This window comes from Neopelma chrysocephalum, unplaced genomic scaffold, assembly GCF_003984885.1.
Source record: "Neopelma chrysocephalum unplaced genomic scaffold, ASM398488v2 Primary Assembly neopelma1_44, whole genome shotgun sequence".
Classification (NCBI taxonomy): Eukaryota; Metazoa; Chordata; class Aves; order Passeriformes; family Pipridae; genus Neopelma; species Neopelma chrysocephalum.
Window position 1 is genome coordinate 27004328 of NW_020897703.1, and position 27430 is coordinate 27031757.

General features: G+C 37.8%; 1 protein-coding gene across 1 annotated transcript in view; it reads right to left on the bottom strand.

Annotated features, from left to right (window-relative positions):
• Positions 1-27430, bottom strand: part of DPP10 (dipeptidyl peptidase like 10) — a 262870-nt gene that overhangs the window by 34864 nt on the left and 200576 nt on the right. The window contains exons 8-12 of the mRNA XM_027679085.1: positions 11172-11292; positions 7945-8099; positions 5170-5267; positions 2435-2558; positions 266-304 (exon numbers count right to left, since the gene is read on the bottom strand). Of these exons, the coding sequence (XP_027534886.1) occupies positions 266-304; positions 2435-2558; positions 5170-5267; positions 7945-8099; positions 11172-11292 (537 nt within the window). The remainder of the gene's footprint in view (positions 1-265; positions 305-2434; positions 2559-5169; positions 5268-7944; positions 8100-11171; positions 11293-27430) is intronic.

Genomic DNA, 27430 nt, shown 5'->3' on the forward strand with positions numbered 1-27430 from the left:
CAGCCCAGTATATAGGACATGCCTGGAATGGGATTCATCTGATCTGTCTTTAACCATCCAAGAGTTAGACAGTTAATCAGCTGGTCATCTAAGTGCTTACTGAACTGAACGCTAAAGACAGATTGGAAACTGAAGGGAATATTGCCTCCAAAACCCACACAGGTGTCTCAGGATTTTATTAGCTTATAAAATACCACATAATTAAATAAAAGTGACAATGAAACAAAGATACATTATACACCCAGAAACAGCATTTATACTGTACCTGTTTAGGAAGCCACAGGTCTGACTGCATTTCATATTTCTAAAAAAAAAAAAAAAGGAAAAATTTCTTTTATGGAATAGCTATAGGCCAAAAATATTTCCCACATTCAGCAAAAGGTCTCTAGTTATTTCATGGGGGGTTTTTTCTACTATGTTACACTCTTCACATTCCTTTATTGGCACGTCCATTGAAACAAACAATAATTTAATTACTAAGTCAGCTGCTTTATTCAGAGTTTCTGGTAGAACACCACAGGGGACCTAAGAATGCCGTTTTCAGTCCTTTCTGATTAGCTATGAAGCTTTACACAGGCAGTTCTATTTGTTTTTTACCTCTAGGCATCATCTGACAACTGGATATTTTAGGTCCTTCATCAACACTGGGCAAACAGCCAGCATCAAGCTCAAATTGTGAGAACTTTTCAAATTACAATCCCTTGTTTTAATGGGTTGTAGTCTGGCATTAGTGATGAGAACAAAAAATAAATACAAATGATTTTTTTTTATTGTTCATACTCATATTTCACATCATGCCAACTGAAAGAAAAAACCCAAATACCATGTACACATTGTTGGAAAAAAATATAATATATGTCAACTGTTGCAAATTGTCATAGTCACATTGAAGTAATGAAAATTTATTAGCTATAGAAGCATCTGTACATATATGGCCTGAGAAATGAAAATCTGTAGCTATTACACCAGCTGGTTTGACACAGTACTTTTTGAAACTGAGAACATGTGCAAAATGCTAGGGGGAAAAAAGGTTTACATTTCAAATCAAATGGTGTGATACAATGCTAAATTGTCACAATAAGGTCTTTCCTCTTCCATTAGTAATTTCAAGAGCATCACCTTATCCCAGTGGGTGCAGAATAGAACCATTCAGGGGTACAGGCACGAGCCTGAGCTGAGCTGAGCTTACCACAGTGATGCTGCATTGCTCTCCTTCCTCACCCACCTAAAAATGTCCTTTGCTGCACTCTAAGTCTTCTGGAGTGGGACTTCTCAGTCTCTCTCTCTCTGGCATTATATCCTGGATTACAGCTCCCAGGATACCTACTTCAAACAAGTCCAATTGACCTTGGAGCACATAAAGGTTTCCCTTTCAGAAGCGACTGCTCACAGTGCTTTGTAACAACTTTCTTAATAAAAAGGCATAAGGCTTGCAGGAACCAGCTAAAAAGCAACCTAATCAACAAATCTCCATGGTCACACTCTTAATCCATATTTTGGGGATTTATTCATAGTTTCTGAGTCAGGAAAGCAACCTGAACTGTGTAGCTATAGAAGCAGACGAGCTCAGAAATAATCTCTAACTTCACCATGACTGACTTCAGTAGCAGACACTGATGGAAGCCTTTGACTCAGAGGTCAACATTTATCACTCACAACCATTTACTCTGCCAAATTATACCCTCTACTTTGGAGCATCTGCTGGTACTGATATTAGCATGTATAGGAAATATTTATACTTTTAGCTGGTTCTGGGAAGAGATCGTGACTCAGAATGGGAAAGCAGTCAATTGCATTCAAGATACAAGACTGACTGTGAAAATGGAGAGATGCAATGCACAAGTGTCAGAAGTCAAATTCAGGGTCAAGGGATGAGATGTGCCTGGATTCAAATAGAAGAATGTATTTCAGCTAGGCTAACATTCAAAAATGAAGTATCCCTTTTGCCTTTCAAGGGCTTTTTCTGAAGTTATTTATTTCTGCTATTGAATTGGAAGGAATTATCAGAGTTTTACACCTTTTTCCTTAAAAATATGTAAGCTGTGAGAGACAGAAAGATCTAAAATGAAACTCTGCAGGGGGAGAGAGGAGAAACCAGTCAGCTGAAAATATCTGCAGGAAGACAAGCTTGTCGCTGCTCTAGCTATATCCCAAGTACACGATGTTCAGCAACCTCAGTTTCCACTGAAGTTAATGAATGAACAAAGCTTAGTAATTCTGAAAATGTCACTCAAAGCTGTTAATTGCATGAAATCATTTCACCACATTTGGAATCTTCTCACATCTATTTCCTCCCTGTTGACTAATTATATTCAGCTTGCGACTACTGCATCTGCAAACTCATTTTCAAAAATCTTTTTCTGAATATGAAAACAAAATGCAGAAGAAACCTTGAAAAGAGATCTTCCAGAAAAAAAACAAAAACACAACTTACCCTGGTACAAGCCCCAGTTGTGGTTTCACAAACTGTAAGGATGGAGATATTCTGCGCTCTGTTTAACCATCTCACCACAGCCTTGGTGTTGCTTACCCATTTCACCATAGTGATATAATATTCCCTAAGTAAACATTTGAAAACACAAAGTTCAGATACTTGATATTTCAGATTAGACTTAAAAAAACCCCAACATAAATACAGTTCATTCAAATGCTGGATTTGTATGGCATGACAGTATCAGTACTGAGGGATGGAAAAAATAACCCCAGGTGCCCAGCATCTCTGTTCTTACAAGTGGAAAGGCTCAGTCCTTCAGTGTACTGTTCCCCTGGGAAATTTTTGCATATACATACACAAAGTTTACCAGCTGTGAAACATATGTTTGCAAATACACATGAACCATGTACTTTCCAGCCAGTTTAAAAACAAGTACTGAATTCCAACAGAAGCCAGTATTTTCCTATACCAAATACCTTCAGAAGACAAATGTTTTTGCAAAAGAATCCAGTCCTACTGCCAAAAAAACCCCAAAAAAAAGTTCTGTAATTCTGTAATGTTTGAGTGCAGACAGAGCCCACTTTAAAATGTCACTTGTTATAAAATAACAAGTGTTTTATAATAGGACTTCTGGATAAAAGGAAGTCCCACTCAGTATCATTGTATTTCTGCTCCTGTTTTAACAAATATTTCATAACTGTCCGTCCCTCAACAACCCTGGCTGAGCACATGAGAATTTCCAGGCACAGACTCATAGTATGGAAAATTTGCCTCCCTCCTCACAAAATCCTGCTAGGCTGTCAGGCTGGGGATGTTATAGAAGAAGACCTGTTGCAGCCTGTCATTCCAGCCAGGCTTTTTGCTTCACCTCTCTTCTGGTGGCAGCTGGAAGCTTTCACAGTCCAGCTGAGTTATGTGCAACAGCGGAGTGAGTTTGTCTGGAAACTCAGACCCCCTTTAAAACAAGGGGCTTAGCTTGAATATAATTAGGTTTTTAATCTAAAACTGATGGAGATCTCATTACTCTTTGACAACATGTATTTAATTAAACATTCAAACACCTCCTTACTAGAACAAAGATGCTGAGAAGCACCAACAGCAAAGCTATGTACAGCTCTGATGCCGCACGCAGGAGACGCAGGTGACAAACTCACTGCAGCTTCACCCAGCCCTGGTCTGGTGCTGTATTTGCAGAACAGACCCGAACAACCCAGTATGCACAGCTTTCTTTGGCTTTTATATTTCACTGTCAGTAACACAGATATTTCCACAGGTGGATACCAGAATGACAACTAGAAATGGTGACTCCAAGTGTATGTTGAATCTAATATTTATATTTTTTTGGCTTAAAAAATGTTTTAATTTATCAAGGGGCAAAAATGTATGCCAAAAGTAAAACAAGAGCTACCACGACACCAGCTGACCCATCCAAGAAAGCAATGATACAAGAAAAAAACCCAAGAGTGCAACTCCAATCCCACGCCCTGAAATGTTTCATTTTAAAAAGTCTTCAGTGAGGGATGGAGATAGGAAATTTAGCATACAGAATCCAGCTAATATAGTAGTTAATAGTCCAACTCAAACCATAACATCATTTTCTATCACTGACATAAACTCCTTGAGCACTGAAATAAAAGCAAAAGGTCACTGAACAATCCCTCTTTTTCCCTCTGCTATCAACTATGCATAAAAATATGTTCAAATTTCACTACAGTATGAATTGTTTATCAGGAATATAATGTAGTGTGTGTATATACGTAGAAACATACTGTTCCTTTGCACAGTGCTCTCCATCTGAAAATGCCCTGAGTGAATAGGGGAAGTGGCACTTCTCTGGTCCTTAGACAGCAGCCAGATCTGGACTGTAGAAATTGCTGTCATCATCATCATTATTATTATTATTACCACTATTATATAACATTTTAGGGCTAGGAGATCATTAGTATATGTACTGAAACTACAATGGGAAACTAATGAAGGTGACTGCCACTCTACAAACTGGAACAAAAATATGGGAGGGGATGAAAACTTTCTTGCCCTTAAAGAAAAATTTCAGGCATCTCCAGCAAGGACAGGCAGCTCAACTTAACACAGGAACTTTAGCAGGAGAGTCACCAGTTTCAGCCAGCCTCATTATTTCAGTCTCAAAGTCAAAGGGAATGTTAAATCAGCTCAGTGGTTCTCTCCTGAGAAACACAGCCCTGCCTTTCTTAGTCTAAGTGATCTGGCGGCATTGCTCCTCACCTTCCGTCACCTCACTGCACCTGTCTGCTGGGATGAGAAATGAAAGGAAAGGTTCAGAATAATTCTCTCTAAATGAGAGAACACCCCAATTCTCTGTTCTGTGCATTTCCAAGACAATTCTGCAATCTCATGTCAGAAACTAAAAGCAACAAGTTGGCACAGAGCAAGCAATAGCTGGGAGTGAATGAGTAACTACCTCAGAAGCAGGACAGTGGTTCAACTCCCTTGACCACAGCTTAGGATTTTTAATTATATATATTTCTAGTAAACTGGAACTTCCCAGGACATCAAACATGAACAAATCCCAGACCACTGTGATTTATAAGAGAAGCATCAGTCCAGTACAGCTGTTTCTATTTTATCATTATGTTCAGCCAAGGGCACTGAGATCAAGTGCATTCCAGTCAAAGATAAGTGTAAAAAGGCAACAATTAACTTAGAGACAGTTAGGTTAAATCAAACACGAGTTTCAAAACAATGAAATTATATACCTTGATTTAAAGCTGTCAGGTGGCATCAGTTCCAGTGTATGTGCTGGTCCATACAGATTAACTACAAACAGCTTTACTGTTGGGTTTGTTTGACCTGCCTTTGGGAAAGAAAAAATTAATAAAAGCTTTAGAGGCACTGAATCAGTGACAACTGAACAGACTCACTCATTAACATAATTAAGTATTTTTAGAATAATGAAAAGTTATTAAAGTTAAAATATCTTAAATTTTAAAAATTAATTTCACAGCCATTTGAATCACCCAGATAAAGATGTGAAATATTGACTGATTCTCTCACTGCCATTTCTAATGGGAGACGTTCCTGTGCAGAGAAAGTGACCAATGCTACAAGTGGCCAGTAAAGTCAGCTGCAAAAACACAGTCAGTTCCTAAACCTGCAGTGAAATCCACCCTCCAGCAAATTCTTTTCCAGACATTATTGTTCCTTCTTCCAAAAAGCTGCTCTACCTCTATCTGGGATACCATTTCTTCTCTTCCCTTGTTTTTCTTTACCATTTTCCCCCAGTCTTTCTTCCTTGGTTTGCTGAGTTGAAAATCTCTATTTTCAGCCCTGATAGGGAGCCAGCTGCTTTGGCAGGCCAGCTCTAAGGGGAACAAAATACTTCCTGTTGCAAAATGAGAATAAAATGTCAGTTTGATATATATTCACAGGAAAGAGTCTGATAAATCCTGAGGATCTACAGGGAGGTGGGAATCATACTCTTCCTGGTAACTAAGAGGTGTTCCTGAGAAGAAAAAAAAGCACTGGTGATAGAAAGTAAAGCTCTGAAGGGCTGCAAGGAGATGCTTCTGGTTCCACATTCCTGTTCTAAACATATCATCTCCAAATTCTGTTTCATTTAAGTCACAGGAGTCACGCAACATTATATAATGCTCTTGGAATACACAGAATGAAAAGTGTGTCCTTCAACAGGGCTGACTCCTGTTTGATATAGGAAGGAAAAGGTAAAAATCACTGATTCTACAGATTTAATCATAATAAACTACAAAGTTATGTATCTGCTCTTCAGAGGAGTATATAGAAATGCAAAACAGCTTGGCTGAAATACACCCACAAATTCCTTTTAAAAATTGGGCAGGGGGGGACAAGAAAGTGGCATGTGTGTATTTTTAATAATGCTAAAAAAAACGTGGCCAGACTGGTGCTAGGTCTGAAGAACTAAACTGCCCCAAAGCTGCCCCCGTGTCTCTGCCACAAACACACTCAGTGTGCCCCACTCTGCTGTGTGGATACATGCAAGATTCAGCTTTACAACTGTAGCTGTGGCTTCCAGCCCGACACGGGGTCTGTCCCCCCAGCTGTGGTCAGCGCTGCACTGAGGTCCCACAGCTCGCAGCGATCTCCGGCAGCTGAAAGTGGATGTTCTACCTGAGCAGAAAATTCTCACATCCACATCTCTCCCTCAACTCCTCCACCCCTCAGGGTCTTCTCATGACAATTTAAATAGCATAAATTTTGCACAACAGCCAAAACATTTGTTCAGTAGTGCAAGAACTCTCTGCTTTGAAGTCCTACTTTGTTCTCGATAAATGTAACAAAGTTTAAACTTCCTTGTTCTGATATTTTTTTCTAAGAATATAGTTTGTGTGCATGACATGTACACACATGAGCATGTTCCAGCGTTCACAAAGACATGTGTTTCATTTTATTTTTTAATTCTAGTTATAATTTTGTACTCTATAACAAAGACCAAATCTTTTTTTAAATCTCTGGTGCTATACCACAGGCTTCATTACCAATTAATGATGTTTAACAGGTAGCTAAATTGGCATTAAATGGAGACATTAAATAATGTTTTTTAATTAATGAGATTACTGAAGTAGTATTGTGTATCACTTTTATGCTGAATTGCTAATGAAATAGAATTACTCCTTTCTCGTTTACAAAGCTGACTTTAAAAAATATTCCTTATTTTTTTCTTTGCTCTGTCACTCAAGACCTTTTTCCAATGCAAATATATAAACTAACACCAAAATAAAGCAGCAGGAATAGGGTAACAGTACTATTTTCTAAAGCTCTCAATAAACTTCCCCTGAAATGTCAAAGGAGTACCATATATGTGGACCTACATAACCTGTCAGAAAGGAACTCGGACACTTTGAAATTGCACAGAAGGGCTGGATAAACTGATCAGCTGAAAGATCAAAACAACAGATAGGGAAGCATCTCCCCAGAAAAATCCCCAGCAAATGAGGAGCAATGTCAGACTTTATCCATGTCTGGGCTGTTCTTTCAATTTCCAAAACAAATCTAAAAATCAGTAATATTTCTATTTTTTTTCTCATTTTGATGGTCACGAAAATATGTAACTGTGGCTTATCTTATTCAATACTGTCTGTCACACTTATTAATAACAGCATAATCTACTGAGATCTACGTCACTATGAAGGAACATGCTCCTGGCTCTACACACTGGAGTGTGTGACTTCAGTGCAGCTGTGACAGTATCTTTTCTCTATGCAGTTCTTTAAATGTATTACCCTTCTCTCCAAAGTGCTGGACTGATTTTATCAAGCCAAATATCAATGATGAAATTACTTCAAATTAGTTTGTTTGCTCTTCCCTCACCCAATAGTTTTTTTCCAGCAAAAGTTGTTACAATCTGTTGAAAAAAAAATGTAATTATTATTTACTGAAAAGCAACATGAACAAAACCAGCCTCTGTTACTGTTTGGAAACACTTCTTCCATATGGGTCAATACTATCACTGAACACAGGAGAGGAGATGGGGTTTGTGCTCACACTCATCTTACCTTAGGATACGGATACTGCTTTCCTTTTGGATATAGGCCTCCAGTAAATCGGGGAATAACCATGTTCGGTACCAAAGAGTCATTTATGGTCAGGAAGGCCAGTCTTTCACCGTCTGGAGACCACCAGTGGGCAACGTGAGAATGAAGAAGTTCCTCTGCAAAACCAGATTCCCTCAGAGTTCATAAAAAAACTATCACATAGTTTCCAGTTTATTCAGTTGGCACTGAATTATTCTCTCTGTGCCTCCTTGAAATGTGTCTGTTGTAATTTCAGTAATTTCACATTATCCTGGGCTGAATGTTTGAATACCAAGGCATATTGAAGGACCAAACTTGAATCATTTTTCTCAAATGAATACTTCCAGCAATATCAATAAATCATCTAAACATGAAAGATTATTTTAACTGCCATATGTTTAGTTCTGTTGCATTCCAATAGATTTGTTTAATTAAATTTTAAATTATTTGGACCATTTTAATGTGGTTTTTTTGGTTTTTTGAGTTATTTTTTAGGATTGTCCATCTTTTTTTTTTCTTCTCTTAATATAAAACTTCAGTATACCTGATTTCTCTGAGTTCTAGCACCTAGCAACATGCAGATCCTCCCACACTGATATTTATGTAAACATTTTTGGAGTCCGATATTTTGACTTTCTTGTCTCAGTCTAATGGACATCTTTAATTCTTAGAAGTTCAGTTTTTCTGCAATGTAACTTTTTGAAAATCCAAATGAAACTTTTCTTTTCAAATTTTATTTGCTTTCCAAATGCAAGTAATTCTCAAAGATACCATGCAATGTTTTCTCACATTTATTGTCATTGTATTTATTTCATATTCAAAAGAAACAAACCAGAAACATCCAGCAGCCAACAATGCAACAGCCAAACCCCTGGAACTCCAGTAAAGCAGCTCCTGAGTAATTCCAAATTCACCCTGTACAGGTCTTCTGTTTTCACTTGTGAAAAGACAGACTTTTATCATTATGTATTTAATATGTTCACTTGCTTGGTACGGATTCTGTATTTAATTTTGAAGAATTTGGCTGGAAAACTGATTGAGAATAGTGTACTAAGAGGAACAAAGGCCTGACTGCATACCTAATTTGAGAGCCTACCTAACAAAACTAGTTAAATCGTCAGTAGAGACTCCCCAAGATGCTAATCAGATTCTGAATGTTGTGAAGCAGCTTAACGTGTTGCATTATCTAAGGTTTGATGCAATGAAGCCGAGACCTATATTCAAAGTCATATATTCTGGGTCATGCTTCTCTCCCTGGCTGGATAAGTAAAACCTTTTACACAGGAGAAGAGCAGAGAATGAATGGTGAATATCAGATAGAAAAAATCACAACTGTGTTTGTTTTAAAATATTACTGTTTGCATTTGGACAAGGTTATTCACACAAAGAAAAGCTATTCCCAAATGCTTTGTAAGGTAAAATGCTAATAACAAACTCAGGTAAATGATAAAAGAAAGAAAATGAGGTCAAAGGGGGAACAGGGCTGGATTCAACTGAAAATCCATTAACTTCACATGAACACTATTGAGCCTCCTCAGCTTCTGATGCTGTGAAAAACTGCTGAAAGTAGAGCACTGCTCTAACCAGTGGTTAACGGGAAAGAAGCAGTATGTTCATTCCTGTCATAGCACATGGACTGGGGTCCTCCAACGTGTACTGACAGAACTCCCTTTAACACTGATTTTAATGATGTGTATTGTTGAGAAGAGTTCTGCCAGCCTGCATCCCCGGAAACACCATGAATTTTCTGTAAGTCAGGAAATGGAACAGCTCTTTGGGCCAGGGATTAAAAAACCTGGAAAAGAACGGGCAAAATCACCTCAAGAAGGCTTTAGGACATGCTTTGGGAGGAAGGCTTTGGGATGTGCATTGTCTCCACAACACCAGAAACTTTCAAGTCTCAAACTAGACAACTTTTGCTTTTCCTTCTCGTGGCTATTCCATTTCCAAAATGTCCATTGTCCTTACGTTTTCAAACATGCTGCCACACTAAAACATTTCAAAAAATTAGTAGAAACCTTGGAAGTGGGTAACTACTGGACACAAGCTGAGGGATGCAAACTACCATTCTAACTTAAGTTCATTTGGGAAGAGATTTTAAAAAAATTCCTGAGGTGAGCTGTTGTCAAAACTACCGAACTGTCAAGAAGTATATATAGACCATTTTTAAGGATCATGCTTAAGTTGCTTGCTGCTGGGCATTAAACCATTCCTAAAAACCACTCTGCCCTGAAAATCTCTACATGCAAGAAGTTATAAACCTCAGGTAACTGATTATTTAACACTGAGCTATTTAACTATAGAATACGTGTCCCATAGAAAGAGTAACTAAAACGTGTATTAATTTTAAGATGTTGTACGAAACCAGATAATCTGCTCCCCTTTTTTTTTCTTACATTTATTATTATTATATTAAAAACATTTTTTGTGCAGAGAGAGAAACATTCTGTGGTACCATGTAGAAGATGGGTGTAGAAGACAGAGGGTATTACAACAGACTGATCTATCCCCTACTCCAATTTGTCACTGCTTGCCAGCAACAGCAAGTTTTCCAGGAGCCTAGCATAGGCTGATTTAAGCAAAAGCAGCAGTCACTGTTGAGGTGACAGTGTGACACTTTTAGACTTCATCAAAACACTCAAAGGATTCAAGCACGTTTCTAAAGTTAAGCACAATGTGGCTGCCTGGTTCGAGGGGCTGGAGTCTCTCGCAAGTCGTGATGACACAGAGCACACCAACCACCACCCAAGCTGAAGGAAAGATGCCAATAAAAAAAAGTGAGACCCTGGGCAGCATCATCTGCGATCACCTTTCAGTTTGTGTCCAGGGATAAAAAAGAAAATGTAGCCAACTCTGCTTCTAAGCAACGGTTCTTCAGTGTCCTCTTCTATTGGGATGTTTTAACTGTAAATAGGTCAGGCCAGTTGTTCATACAAGCAACAAACTGAGCCCTTTCCCCCCATACTTTTTCATGCTACCCTGTTTCATTGTACATTTGATACATTCTGGTTGAAAATAAATTCCCCTTTCCCAGAAAACATTGCTATATGCAAACCAGCAGTCAATACAAAGGCAATCTGGCAAGAAAATGAGAAGGCAAAGAAGCAAACCTAACCTTAGCATTTCCCGAGATGAACAGATTTGTGCTGTTGGGTCTGTACAAGGATCTTTCATCTGTTTCAATAAACAGATATATTCGTCCAGCTTACCTTCATATAACCAGTCTGCAATTCCATTAAAAATAATTCCTTCTTTTCCTGAGGATGTCAGGCGCAATGAGCTACTCTTTACATCAGGCTGATAGTAGATGTTATTTTCAAATATATAAATCTAGAAGAGGTAAGAGAGATGTAGAGAAAAAAGAACATTTTGGTAGATATAAATGAATGTTCAGCAATGAATACATAATTTCCTCAGGCTCAGAACAGTCTACAGAATAATTCAGCATGAGTTTCAACCAGTGTGGGCTTCATATTCCCTTTTATTATCCATTTGGACAAACTAAGCAAAGTTTTAATATGTATGGCAAGCTTAATTCTTCCTTTGAAATGGTCTTCTCAGTTGAAATGTTTCTATTCACCTTAAGAAATATTATTGCATTCCTCAAAATCATACAGAAGTTTTATAACATCTGAATAGATAAAGAAATTTTTCCATTAATTCTATTCTATCCAATAAAACCATCTGGTTTTCCAACTGTGAAATTAGACACACTTCTGTAAGGACATACAGCATAGTACATACACTGTAAATATAAGTTACAGCTTTATATCATGGTGTGAGAACATACTGGAAAAGTAAAAACAAGTAGCAGTCTGTAGTTAACTTTTCTCAGCTTGTTGACACTACTTCTGACTGACACACAAACATTTCATCTCAAGTGTGCTGTATAAATGCTCTTTATTTTTCAAGCCTAGGCTCCTCATTCTCCTTTTCCTGTGAGCAACAGACTGGACAGGCAGTCCTTTCCTTCTTCACTGCCCCTCCTCAGTCTTGTCTGCTTTTCTTTCCCTGCTCACTTTGTTGCAAAGGATATCAAGTTCACCAATTTTGTGAGATTGAGCTCCAGGTTTCCCAACAAAGCGCAGTAAAAGAAAGGTAAAGGGAAAAAAAAGAAAAAAAAAGTAATACAAAATGAATAAAAAATACTTTGGTGGATTATGGGGATGGCAAAAAGGGCAGCAGACAAATACACTGATGATGAGAAAGGCTTATGACATGGAAATACTTATGTTTTCAGCCATCTGCCACAATGGGCTGTATGGCTGCCTTCCTACTACCAGCCAGGAGACCCACAAGCACTTCACTGCCGCACAGTTTAGGCACATGTTGTCCCAAACTTCATCCTTGGCCCTATCTTTTCAAGTCTAGGCTAATAAAAACCAAACGTTCAAGATACTAACAAGCCAAAAGCTACAGATGGGTACACAAGGCAGAACCACTGTCATTTCCAGAATGCAGAACTACTGTCATTTCCTGTAGTAACGATCTTAATCCTTTTTGTCTGTACTCCCACAATCCTCATTTTCCTGAGCTGTCAATGCCTGTGACCAGACTCTATTTCAGCTACAATAATCTCAAGAGTTGTAGTTTTTTTCTTTGTTTTTTTTTGTTAAATTACAATGGCCACATATGTGGTTTCACAGCAACGGAATCAATCTAACAGCAATGTTATGCACCATCTTGATTCATACAGAAAATGCAGGTAACAGCACCAGAGAAGCAATATGCAAAAGAAATTTTTGTTACATGATTTCAAAAATGTACACTGATACACAGTGTCCCAGGGAGTCTAACATGAAGTAAACATATTTCCACCAAAGACCATTAAAAGAGCCATTAAAAGAGTCATTTATCATTCTCTCATACTTCCGTGATAAACGAATTATGGGAAAATACTAACCAAAGAGCAAAGTTTTATTATCACTATTACTGCTGTTCCCTTTGCTTCTAAATTACCACCTGAAATAGATTTCCCTATGAGTCCCCAAACTAATGATTTTTGACAGTAGCCACTTCATGATTTCTGCTGCAGAAAGCAATAAAGCTGAGTTTTTTTCATACCATGATCGATGCAATGATTTTAACCATTACTGGAAAACAGGGGTGACTTGGGACTAAGTCTTTTATGGTCAGAATTCAAAACTCAGCAGTGAGCTCAAAACTGAAGGAAAAATAGTTGATCCAGTTCGAATAATCCAAAATGTATCAAGCAGTAATCACATTTATAGTTTTATAAATAGTATTTGGTACAGCTGAGAATTTATGGGAAGCTGACGTGTGACCCAACATTAACAGCAAAAGAAAACAAGGACTAGAGAATGCTGGATGTATCAAGCTTTTGAAATAATATCAATGAGAATTTCCTGTAAATGTGTACTTCCACAGTAAAGATGCACTTTTTCTTCTAAAGTAAAAGAAACAAATACAAGCAATAACAAGGCATGGTTAATTGCTTAACCAAGAAAATATAAATAGTTCAGTCAAGTACTTGTTTTTTATATGAACTAAAAATATTCCTATCAGACTACATTACAGATAGACTAAGTTTTGGTTAGTAAGGAACAATTTCTTACAGCTAACAGTCTCTTCTTATGTAAACAAAAGTTTTCAAGAGATTACCAAAAAAGCTTACTTGGTAAAATGATTCTACTTTATTTAAGCTTCTTTAATTAAATGAGATCAATATAATTAATTTTGGAAGATCAGGAGGATCATTTTTGCTTCTCTCCCCCCTTTCAGACTGTTTGTATTTTTAATGGTGAAGATCTGCAAATTGTGTTGTCTCTGCAATGAAAAACTTTTATTTAAAGCCATCAGTGCCAGTCAAAACACAGGATTAAGTAGTACTTGTTTTATGACTGAACCATAAAAAGATCTTTAATCCTCTTATTACTAGTTAGCAGGCATTGCTAATTCCATTTGACAGATTTCAGATAAGTAAATATCTCAGAAGGATACTCGCTGATGTGCCACTGACCACTGGCTGCCTCGGCCTTATTGCCCATTCATTTCATAAAGCGGCTTTGTCTCCATCCTCAACCAGTTCTCAGTCGTCCTTCGAACATCCTCACAGTCTTCTTAGCCTACTCTGTCATACAAAGTTTCCCTTCTTTCCTCATCACTCCTGACATGTGCTCCTTCAACTTTGAAATCTACTCCAAACCCCAATTTCTTTTTTTTTTTGAACATCTGTATTGGAACACTTTAAAGCTCTTGAAAACCCTCAAAGCCACCCAGCGGCTCTCTCTCTAGCAAGCCTCACACTCATTGCTTGTGTGAATTAACACAAAAACCGATGAATTTATGTTCCTTTGCAAAACATTTATGAGGTACAACCATTCATGTTCCTTGACATAACTAAAGTGCACATAAATGCACATGGATGATTTAGGGTTGGTGCACTGGCTTTGCACTCACTGCCCGTAGCATTTCAAAACATCGATATCCCCATGCTTGAGCCTGTAAAAACATCTTAGGAAGATTCAACATTATGGTTACTAATTTAATCTCATTCTGGGTATTTATTACATTCCAAGAGGTGCCATGAAGCCCCTGAACTGCTGTTTATACCGACAGGAATGGCCCATGCTCACTTCCTATAGTGACGCTGCCCACCCCTGCAGTCAGGGCTGCATTCCCCTCCATTCCTGAACATGCCAAAGTGCTCATCAGTAATTATTTAACTCATTCACCACTTGGAAATAAGGACTTGGGAACTAAAATGTTGATTTCTGCAGCAAAACAGGCAGCAGAAGTGTAATAGGAGTGATAACATTACTGTGAAGGCTACTTAGTCGTGGCCTGAGAGGCTCTTCACTTTCCTCTCTGTAAATGTAGGTGGTGGATTCAATTAAGCACAAGTACTTTGTATAGCCACAAAATCCAAACTCCCATCTGACACTAAGTGCCAAGAAAGGCATTTCTAAAAGGCAGACTCACTGTGAATTCTTCTCCCCAGTATAATATTTATATGGTACAAAAATGTACCTTTTATATAACTCTAAAAATACTGAAATTTTAATAGATCACCCCTTGCAATTAATTCTGTTCACAAGATTGTGAATAGATCTTGTTTTCTCTAGCATTTGCACCTACAACACTGACCAGCAACAAAAGGTGGTGTCAAATGTGAAGTGACTTTAGAAGGAAAACAGACACTGGTTTTATTTTATGCAGATTTTCACAAGCCCACCAACTAAGAGTAGAAATGGAACTCTTTCTTAGCTGAAACATGCAAAAATCTCCTACACCAGGCTGCAAATCAGAGGAAGTCTTTAAATGTCAAATCCTCCCTTCCCTGCCCATCACCTAATTTCCTTTTCTTTACTTCATACATTTTTCTTTTTCTTGCTCAATTTAAACATTGCCACCAAGCTTCCTGGTGAAACCTCCTTACAGGTCTACTTTATGCTGCACTAAAATGTATTTCCAATATTTTCTTTCAAAAACACAGAGATCAGATGAAAATTTTCATTTTTCAGGAAGTGGCTGCTGATGTTGATTACTTGTAGTACAACAATACATAGAGGCTGAATTTATGAGCCACAATTTGATTTTTAAAATTGAGTGAAAGAGAGAGCAAGTGACTGGGAGAGAATTCAGACTACTACATTTCCTATAACAGAGATTTAAACTCTCAAATACTGCAAGGTAGATAGCAAATCATGACACTGAGATAAGGATAATTGATCAAAACAAACAAAAATATTCTTGGAGCAGAATCTTGAAAACACATGTGCATTACCTGACTCCAATAAGAAAAACTAAATACAATTCCAAAGGTTTCCAGGGTGGGGACTTCACACACTTCATCACTTTGTATATTGTGTTTTGAGCAATGTCACATGAACCAAAAATTTCCCTTGCTAGTCTATCTCCACTCAGGTATCTGGGAGCAAGTAATAGTAAAAGGGTTTTTCTTAGTATATACTCGGGTCTATTTACTACATCACAAGTACTAAATTGCTGACTGCAACTACTGAATCTTCCGAAACTGCTAAAAGAGGAGTTGCTAACTGTGTATCAGACAGGTATTCTCACGAATACATCAGTGGCTTTGTGCTCAAAATGCTTTCACAGCTTTCACCCATGACAATAAGAGAATAAATTGAAAAAGGCATAAAGTGAAACCAGGCTATGCTATCATATATGAAAATTATTATTATGCTGTTTTGAACCTCTTCAACACGTCTTTAACAAGTATTTTTAGAGAATTTAAAGTAATTTTTTAATTAAGACCTTCAGCTAATAATGCTGTGAGGATAAATGTCAAAATCTATTGCCTTCTAAATTATTTGTCTTTTTGTTTTCTTATAGATTTTGCACAGCTAATCACATCAAGTCTTAAACCAAATGGAAAAAAACCACAGCATTTCTTAAATTATTTTATTAATTATTTTCCAATTAATGACAAACACCTGCAGGAATGCTTTGGACTAGTGAGAGATTGATTCTTAATAATGCTCACATTTATTTCAGCTGACTGTGAAGAATCTGAGGCTCTGCTTGCCCTAATGTTCTACCACAGCACTAATCCTTCTCCTTTTTCCACATCTGGCAGCCTCTGAAGTACTTTTTTCATAAACCTTCTTCTGAATTGATTTCTTCCAAAACACTTATTCATTGTTTGCAACACGTTTCACAATTGAACTGTTTGATTTCAGGCTGACGTCTTCAGCAGAGCACCCAGTCCGAGCAGTTCCAGATGGCAGACAGCTGTGAAAACAGAGACATCCAATCTCCCAGCCGAACACAAACCCGGTGCCAGTAGCTGGAGAGGCCTCCTGTGTGTCTTTAATCATTTCAAACACTACAGGCAGAGAAAAGCCACTAAATTACAGAAAAATACTCCACTTTTTCCCATTAGGAGCTCCACTGAAGCCTCCTGCATGGGCACATCCATGCTCAATCCCTCCTCTGACTGCAGGGCAGCGTTTCAGTGACAGCACAAGCCTTTTAAACTCCAGCTGGGCAGCAGCAGCAGCTTTCTGGGAGCTTTGTGGGGATCACTGTGTGATCACCTGCCCTTCACAGAGGCACTGAGTTTGTGTGAAGCAGGGCTGGGACCTCCCTACCAAAGTAGGGGCAGTTTCTCCAGCAGGGACTGCCAGCAGCCCATTAGCCCTGGCAGCAGAGACGGAATTGCAATCAGATATTTGCACATGTCCTAGAAATTCATCCAGACAGCAAAGTTCAGACTTGTACTTATATCCAAAAGCCCAGTTTTCTTTAGGTGGTAGAGAAACAAAGCTGCAGCCTTTGCTGACACAATTTATCCCCTTCCCTGGAACCGATCATCAGTCACTCTACCAGAGAGAGTCAAATCTCTCTCAAAACTGTTGTTAGGGGGGTGGCCTTAAAAATCTAGCATTAGTCCCTTCTCTAACTTATGCATGGATAAACTTATTTTATTATGAATATAAAAATATGAATATAAGGGAGTTTACCATGCAGCAAGTTCTTAAAATAGCTTATGCAATCACTAACCCTATAGGTACGATGTATTGCTACTGCTGTTCCCCAATACAAGAGGGGTCTAGAAGCAACATCAATCACTCATGTCATGCTTGGCCCAAAGTGAACATAGGTCTCCCCACTCTATACCACAACCAGGAACTTGTTGGCCTGTGTCATACTTCTTAGTGTAGTGTGGCCACAGTTTAAACCCATGGAAAGGTACAGATGTCCCATAAGGCATAACTTTGCAGATCCCCAATTTAATATTTCCACATTATCTGATGTAAAATGACAGCAGAAGTCACTAACAACTAACAAATAAACCAGAAAAAAATGAGTTAGCACAAACATTAAAACTGTCTTCATATTTATCATTGAGAAAACTTGGACACCTCTCCCATAACAGTTAACATATCAAGGATTTATTTTCCTAACTTACTGAGTGAATCTTTCTAATTAATCCTCCAGAGTTTGACCATGGCAGATTTATTTGACTTCCTGATTGATGTCATCCACACAGATAATTTTGCCATCAACAATAATAATAGAAATATGTATTGCAAACTGCAAGGGTCAGTGGGCTTTACATGGTTTACCTTTATATTTTTAAGTTTTAACAGCTCCTGAAATTAACTTTTCAAGATACAAAGATAATATACAGACTCTAGCATTTTGCTTGGAAAGAAAAGAAATAGTGGAGTGTGACTACTGGTATCATTTGGCATTACATGGATTCATCAGGACTAACACCTACTTGAAGGAAGGTGCTAACCAAACTCTAAAGCTGCAGAGCAAATACAGCTGGAAAGGAAACAAAGAAGACATCTGTATCTATATGTCTCTGGTTAAAAAAATCCATACAAGTACTGGTCTCTTTCTGTACAGGTGAGAGTTCTGCCTGTGAGCTGAGAAAATCATTTTTCCACAGAATCTCTGACCAACAAATATACAAAAAACTACTCCAACTTGGAACAACTTCAGCACTCCCACTTAATACCCCAGAGAACATGACAGTCTTCCTTACCTTTCACATTGAAAATATGAGCTACAACAAGACTAAGGAATTTCTGATTATGCCCAGAAGGAGACCTTCCGGCATTCAGGAAATACTTCTGCTGCAGAACTCCCAGAGTTGCTAATGACAGAGCTAAAGACATCAACCTAAAGCCTCTTCAGGCAGCCCGTCTCTGGTTATATTTCTGTGTGACCTTGGCAAGGGCACAGAGTTCACCACTCCCTGGACTAGCACAGATGTCTTCAGAGCACAACATTCTATATAACAGACAACTCAACTGCACTTTTTGCTCTATGCAGAAGGGTGTTTCACTGATGCAGAAACCAGCGTCATCCTGTGGACCCACATAGTCTGGCTAACCAGCTGACTCCACCATCATCATGGCTGATAGCTACATCTCTGGACAGGCTCTGTCTGACTTACTCAATTCCTAAGCATTCAGCAAAATTCCATCCCTTCCTCTTGTGAGACTGCCAGCTAATTAGTTGGATAATTAATTCTTCAAAAACTTCAAGACGCTATTCCATCTGGGCTTGCCTCCTACCATTTGTTCTGTCTCTGTCTTACCATATATTAACCAGGGCCAAATCCAGCTGCCTTCAGTTGGATCATTCACTAAAATTTCCAGATGAAATATGTTTTCTTGCTAACAACTGTTAAAATAAATAATTTCAGCTATTCATGAGACAGAAGAAAGCCAAATAAAGAATACTTTCTGAGTTGCCCAGCAAATATTGTACTTTGCTCTTCAGAGATTAAACCATGACTTCTCCAGTTTCATGTGCAGTATCAAGTTGGCACAGCACTGTTTCGCTGTTTAACCCCAGACTGGGAAGAGAAAGAAGATCCCATCACCCACGCAGCAGCTGTATTTCTCCTAGTCCTGAGTTCACGTTGGAGCACGAGGCAGCACAAAGCACACAGTAATATTGACGGAGAGGTATAGACAAGGTGCATTGAATCAATATGATTAGCAAGATGTCCGCTTTATTAGAAGAAACAACAGCTTATATACTGATAATTACACACACAGACATGTGATTCTTTCTCAAGATACATTGGATACATAAGGAAAACATACTGCGTTGTCCAGGACTAATTGGTCCACAGCAGGTGTCCACAAAACTTGTTCACCTTCCAAGAAAACTCCTCCTTCACCTTGGCACCAGGCCTGCGGCCATATTAGTGGCGCAGTATTTTTTAATTATCTGCACCCAGCTGTGCTAAGGTAAAGGTCTCAGAATTGCAATTCAGATTGTTCGCAGAACTCCTGCACGGCTACACAGTAATGGGGGAATCACAGAACAGAATCACAAAAACATTTAGGTTGGAGAAGACCCTTAAGATCGTTGAGTCCAGCCATTAACCCAGCACTGCCAAGTCCACCACTAACCACGTCCCTAAGAATGAGACTCACTTCTTAATCTAACTAGGCCACAGCTGAAGGTGTGCCATATGCAAGTGCAGTTTAAATAGCTTTCATACAGCCAGTTTAACCAGCAGTTAACTACCAGTTAAAACCCAGAGTTGAGGATACTGGCACAGAGCCCTCAAATTTAAATGATACAAGGAAAAATTAGCTTGAAGCTAAATAGAGTCATCAAAACTTTCTTGACGGTGCTTATATTGCATGATAATATGTATGCATACAGACTTATTATATATATCCAAACAGTCAATGTTCTTTGCTTCTCGGACAACATGCTGCTCGATATGAAAAGTTCAGTACAAGTAGGATCTCAAATTAAAAAAAAAAAAACAAACTTTAACCTTTTTTTGATTCATTTTTATAAAAACCTGTGGTTTCAATTGCTACTGTTGTTTTTACCACAATTATGGAAAATGTAGATATCCGTGCACTTAATTGGATTTGTAAATATTGGAACTTACTTTGGACTACAGGAAGAAACTAAAATCAAACCCTTTCATCCACATGAAAACAATTTGGTTGCCATTTTTCAACACTTGCTGTCAAAGTAACAAGTTTGTTTTTCATTTAAGTACTTAAAATATTGTTATCACTTTCTGGTTCACATATCTGGAAACTTATACAAATAGCTCCACTTCAGAAACTTACAAATAGTTTTTATCAATTTAAAAAATACTGCAAATCACCCATAATATTTGCCAATGCATCAGCTTTCAAATAAATACCTGGCTTGGCATCTTCTCTACCACTATTTAGCATCCTCCAAAGTTCTGATAGACACTTTTTTCCTAATAGAGCCACTGATTACATTATTTGTAGTCACAGTGTAATGTCTGCTCTCTTCTTCAAGTTCAAACTGAGCAAACATTTTCTTGTCATCTGTAATTTCACTTACTATACCCCTGGGTCTCACAGCCTTAAACTGAGATTGCCAGACCATTATACCCACAGCTACAGAAGGTGAGGACCCCTTCCTGCCCTTTTTCCTTGCCAAACTCTTATTTACTTGAAGCAGCTTCTCACTGAAACAAGGTGTACTTAAGATTATGTGTTTTGTGTGTCAATGCAACAACAGTATAACTGCTATTTTCTTTTTTCCCCTCACAGAAAAATAAATGCTCATTTTAGGAAGAAAACATCAGCCAGAAGAACTGGATATGCAGTGTTATACAGGAACAGTTTGTTATACCAATCTAGGAGTTCCATGATGGCAATCCAAACCTCTGGTCTGTATCAAAGCTGCTCTGTGGCCAAGAGCCACACAAGGAACATGCTGCAGTGAGCCTCGGACATCCTTCAGGTCTCTATTTGGCTGCAGGAAAGAGGTGGCTTTTCCTGTGCTCTGTGATGAACTGGTATTGTAATGTCATTGGGCTCGTTTCTACCTACAGCTTGAGACTCAACATCCATCTTCAACATAACTCCACTGGCACAGAGGTCACTCAAACTGTTCATGGGTTGCAGGCACGGTAAGGATGATGGGCACATCACCAAACTTCCTGTGACAATGCTCTGGATATCAGCGTTTCCAAATTAGGTTTTAATTTACTGTTCCATACAAGGGAACAGTATATATGTTGCATACAAAATTACATTGACAAACCAGACTTCTAGGAGGTACTTTGCACTTGTTGGAAGAGTAGCAAGATAAAGGGTCAGTGTCTTGCATTCTTGCCCACAGTAATCAGATGTGGAAGAAATTCCATGGTAATGGACAGGAACAATCACACATCGAGAGGCAAGTAAAATGCAAGGTGGCAAACTAAACCCAAAACAGTTATAATGCATTTCACTGGTGCAACTGATTATTCTGCTAATGTCTCCCTTACAGGTCCTGCAGCAATCTCCAAAACCAATCACTGTATTTCAGATAATATAAAACACAGAAAAGTGGCTTATAAAGCTTCTATAATTGTGAATTTTAGAAGGTTAGAGTATTCATCAGTGACTTTGTGAGTTACAATTACACAGACTTTTTCCAAAAGTCTTTTTTTTCCCATATATTCCAAATTTTGTATCCAGATCACATATGGTACAGAATGACAATTTCAAGGAAAGTTTTATAGAATTGTATTGCAAAGCAGCTTTATGTTATATTCATTTCCCCTACATTATATTTGTAACCTATTTAGATCATGAGTTTCCACAAACATGATTTCAGGCTAAAATGTCTCACAGTTCGCAATACAGCTGTTTTGCAAGTCTTCAGAAGTGTAGAATGGCTCTGATCTCCTCTGTGCAGATTTTTTTTTCTTTTGCAGCTCAATCTATACTGGTATAAAATTTTCAGAGCTCTTCAGCTCTGACTTGCTCCAGCTCTTACCCCATACTTCCATGTGCACAGAGACCACTAAATTATGCAGGTACTGGACATTGCAGGCACCATCAGCTACCTAAGCAATGCATGGCAGTAGAGAAATTCTAACCTGAGAAGATCTATGTTCCAAAATCATCAGACACATTACAAATTATCCAGAAACCAAATAATAGATAATAACAAAATTATTATAATTGCAAGCAATAATAACTATATTCACTCTTAAAGGTACCAATTTTCTAAACATAGCGATTGACCTAGGCAGCAATTTTTTCAGAGGAAGCTTTCAATCGTTTTGATTTGTCATATTTAAGGCAGAGAGGAAGTAGCTGTTGATCAGTATGGAACATGTAGACCTCAAAACACATACACCCCAATGCCATGTACCGCCTTTTTTTTGGTGTCAGTTATGATATGTTATTTTATTTTTGTGGTCATCAAGCTGCCAGACAGAGCATGAAGAACAGAAGACTGAAGCACCACTTTTCTTCTGTCTAGACTAATGCCACTGCATCACAGTAATGTGTTAGCACAATCGTTTCTGAAGAACTGCAAACAATCTACAAGGCTATTATATTTAATTGCTATTTGGATAGTTTATAAATCTACTGTAAACAATAGCAAGGATGCACTCATAATGAACCCATAAGATTAGTTACTAATGTCATGACATAAACCAGGCCATGAACTCAGAGAGTATCAGCAACTCCGTGGTAACTCTGATGTTTATGTCCTTGATTTCCAATAAATGCTGCAACGCATTGCCCTCTTTTGTTTCCATACACATTAATTATGTTGCCTTTCCAATGATATTGGATCATGACACTCACTAAATTCACACCCTGCCTAATCCCATGACAGCTTACTCATGAGCGCCAACGCTGTGCTTTGTATGTTATATAAATAAAATCACAAAATATCTGAACTGTAACCTACACAAAAAGCTGCTTAATACATCTTTGTGATTGCACAGAGGATCACAGTAAGGTTGTCTTGCCCCCATGGAGCTGCCTGAAGAATTGCCCTGGCTGCAGCACTGTGTAAAATATCACTGAGGACTGGTCTGCTCAGCCCTTTGGTCTTTGCCTAAGCGATGCGTATAACAGAATTATCCATAAACAGTGTATGCTCAGGAATTCACACTCCTTGTTCCTCATACATACTGAAAGTAAGTGACTAATGAGCCAGTATGGAAGAGTGTGGATAGAAATGCAACTCCTACATGCCTGGGTTGCTCTTACTGACTTATAATAAAATCATAATCTGTCCTTACCATAAAATCTTTTAAAATTATCTCTGGTATTTTGAAGGCTCATCTCACACTGATATCAAGCATTTAATTATGCCCAGACTGATCACTCTGTACCATGCTAAACAGGAAAAATTTCAACCTAGTTACTCCAAAATAAAAAAAGCAATGCTAGATAAGAGAAATATGTAGGGTAACTGTAAGGGCTCAGTGTCAGAGGAGGAATTTTCTGTTTTCTTTGAAAAAATGTAAGGAAGTAGCATCCTAACAGCAAGGACCGAAGTCAAAAGATAGAGAATTGAAAAAGCTGAGCTGTAAAGTCATGTTTACATTTTCTAATATTCTTAGGGTAGTAGGCAATCCCCGAGAAATTTGTAAATTGTGCAAATACTGAGATAGACCAGGATGCCTCTAAGCACCTTTTACATGAGAAACCCCAGCAGGATTCAACACAAAGCTTTGTCCTTTCATCTACTATTGCTGACCCAGCTCATCTTGTTGTATGATGCACGTGCCTTCATCTCCCCATTGTGCACAGTGTTCAAGTTGCCAATTGTCTTTATAATGGTCCAAAACTTAAGTGTATGACATCTACCTGTAAAGACTCCACACAGACAGTGCATGCAATGCAAGAAGGACAGTTTGTCTTAAAACATCTCATTAAGAATGTGACAAACAGGAACGAGGACATTTTTACTAGCTCTTATAACAGCATTTCTGTTTGGGACAGTTCAGAGCCTGGTAAACAACACTTGAAAACAGATATTTGCTTTCTTTCCACACAAAACTCTTCCCTTGTATTTCTGTACATGTACTGCAACCTGCCATAAACGACGAAGGAAATCAATGCTTAGTTTTCTCCTTGATATCAACAGTATACCTGACTTTTTAATCCTTATTCTCCAGGGCTGCCCTGGCCAAGAAGTTATCAGTGGTTATACACTTCCCACAACTACACATCCACAAGCAGTTCTTTGCATTTCACAGTCTGGCTCAGGCTGAGTCAACATGAAAACCTAAATCACTTTAACACAGTGCAGTAAAAGTTTAATCAGCTCTGGTCCTTCAGCACAAACACAGTGGGGAAGTCATAACCCCATTGCAGGGAAAAAAAAAAACACATGCAAGGACATTTATGGGTTGGTGATGATGGAATTTCATATCTCTTTTTCAAGGACTGGGCTAAAATAAAGAGAAAGAGCCACCAAGAGCACTGAACGCACCCAAAGTTGTATGGTCATAATCTGTTGAGGTTTTTTTTCCTTCTCATCACAGCTGTCATGCTTATAAAGATTCAACAGGGAGTCATGACATCATCATCCATGAAGTATATACAAGTTTTACTTTTGTTTTGTTTTTTTGGGGGTTGGTTTGTTAGTTTTGTTTGTGAGGTGGGGTTTTTGGTTTGTTTGTTTTGGGGTCTTTTTTGCTTGTTTTGTTGGGGTTTTTAATAATAACAAGGACTGTCTACTCTATCCTTATCCATATGCAATGGGTAAAATCCTGGTTGACTGATGTAAAGAACCTGCAGGATGAGGTGGAAAACTTGTCACAACCATCTTTTACACCCATCCTGAGGTGTATCATAGCCTTTCTTTTAAATATTAAATATGAAGTGACTACATGATTATATGGTCCATGGATATAATTAAGCCTGCAAAGTTTTTGGGCAGGATTTTTGAGTTATATGAAAATACAGTCCACAATAAAACTTAATCTTTTTCAACTCTGTTTTAGCTAAAAGTTCAATCAGATTTCAACCTCTCTTCTCATTGACTGTGCTTCACAGTTTTTATGGGTAGCTATTTCTGAAGAATTTTAGACTTCTGAAACAGAATTTTCATATTTCTGCATTACAGAAAGCCACACATTTTTCACACAAGAAGTACAGCAGTCCTCTTTTATAAGCCATTGGACTCGCAGTTAATATTAGCTAACAGACGGAAGCGTGAATATTCGGATATGCTTTGTTACACACGCACATGTTGAACAACATGATAGTCTAGATGAGAGGTGCATATTGCTGTTTTCATTGCTCCCTGAAGGCTGCTGCATGGGAAAGTCCTGAAGACTGCTCCTATCAAATGTGTGTGTCTATGCTTGTTTGTGTTTTTGTGGGACTATACATATATATTTATATATATATATATATACACTCACATCCACATAAGAAAGTATGTGAAAAAAAAATTTGCCCTCTAGCACAATGATATCCCAAATTTTCAATACATTTGCTTACAAAAGAGTTATTGATACAAGACTGGATAGAAAAGCACGTTACCTGTGTGCATGGCTTACATACTGATTCAAATATTAGCAGCATGCTAGATCAGTGATAAGAAACAGATACAATAAGAAAAAGGGAAGAGGGAAAGGAAACATCTTTTATCTGCCCTCTCGATTTATTCACTGTAAAGCTGCTGGGCCTTTTACTATTCTACATGAAAAACAGTAGTAGAGGAATAATGCTCCTATAAAACATGATTTTCTCATTATTACTTCACCTGTTTCAGATACAGCCAAGTAGCTATTCTCACAAAGGGATAACAGTATCTAGTCCTTAATACTCATATTTTTAAGTTGCTTTTGATAACAGGACATGTTCATTGCCTTTCACCAACCAAAATGATGAAGCATCTTCTTTGCTCAACTTAGCCTTGCTTCCATTTATAATACTCCTGCTCTGTAGAGCTCACAAATCTTTTATTGACTGATATGTAAAAATGTATTTTTCCCTGTTTTCCAAAACTGCCTATGTTTTCTGGTTGCGTTCTCCATTCTCCTCGTCTGAGATGGGGAAAACTGCTTTCATATTGACTATCACTTTTGAAACCACAGAACACTCATTAAATGCTCCTCCAATCTATACTTAAGTGGAGTTGGTACCTAGAAATTAATAATTGAAAATGTAAATTATTTCAATAAAATATCTTCAGAGAAACTGATTTTTTTTTCCTGTAAAGAATACTTTGAATTGAATCATTTAAAAGAAAAAACAAAAAACATTTAGATTTTGTAACCCTAGCTTGACAAATCCAAGAGAAAATCCAATGTGCAGCAGCAGCAGCAAGGCAGTTCTACTTAATACTTTTAGGTAACTCTAATTCTTCTGTGGAAAAAAAATATTGCCCATGCTCACCATGATTCCGATAAAAAGCAGTTTTTGTATCAAAAATAAAGCAGCATAAAATTTTTAGTTTTATTAGCAAGTATGCTAATAAGTGGCTTTCGTATCATTTCATTTCAGAATCTGACCATTTAGCACATTTTATCTAACACAAAAAAATACCAGAATGCCATCTTGCAAAATAATACATATTCTGACTTTAGCTGCTGGTCAAAAATTGCCATTAAAACAATCTTTTTGTGTGCTTTTTTCCTGTAAATATTTCCACTTCTTTGTTAAAATCCTCAGTCTCTGACACAGTAAGTTTCCCAGTTGGAAATAAGAAATGTAATGAAAACATTTGAAAGAGAAAATAATAAAGTTTTATTAGTCTCCTTGATTTCTCACTGCCTTCACAAAGATATAACTTCAGCATTTGCTAGAATTATGGTCAAATCCCTTAAAGACTCAACTGAGTGGGCAACACTAAACCATACATGTTCCCTTTCTTCATAAAAACATCCTCACCAAGACAAAGGATCTCCAAATATGCTTTGAAGTTCTGTAAGGAACCTCTCATATATTTTAAATAAGAACTCATACCTGAGGTTAATGTCATATTGAAGTATTCTTGTTTATTTCTGGTTTATAGAATAAATTCAAGCAGAGATTTTCCTCTAAGTTTTACTGCCATTTGCCTTATTAGCATAATCATTAGAAGGAATGATGAAATAAATCCTTGACATTTCCATATGTGATTTTAAGTTACTCAGCTAAAGTAGAGTAAGTCAAAAGAGCAGAAGACTTTGCAAATAAATAGGGCAGAAGAAATATATTTATTTAGGACTGACTTCATTAGCATTAATTAGGCATCTACTTCATTTGCATATGCA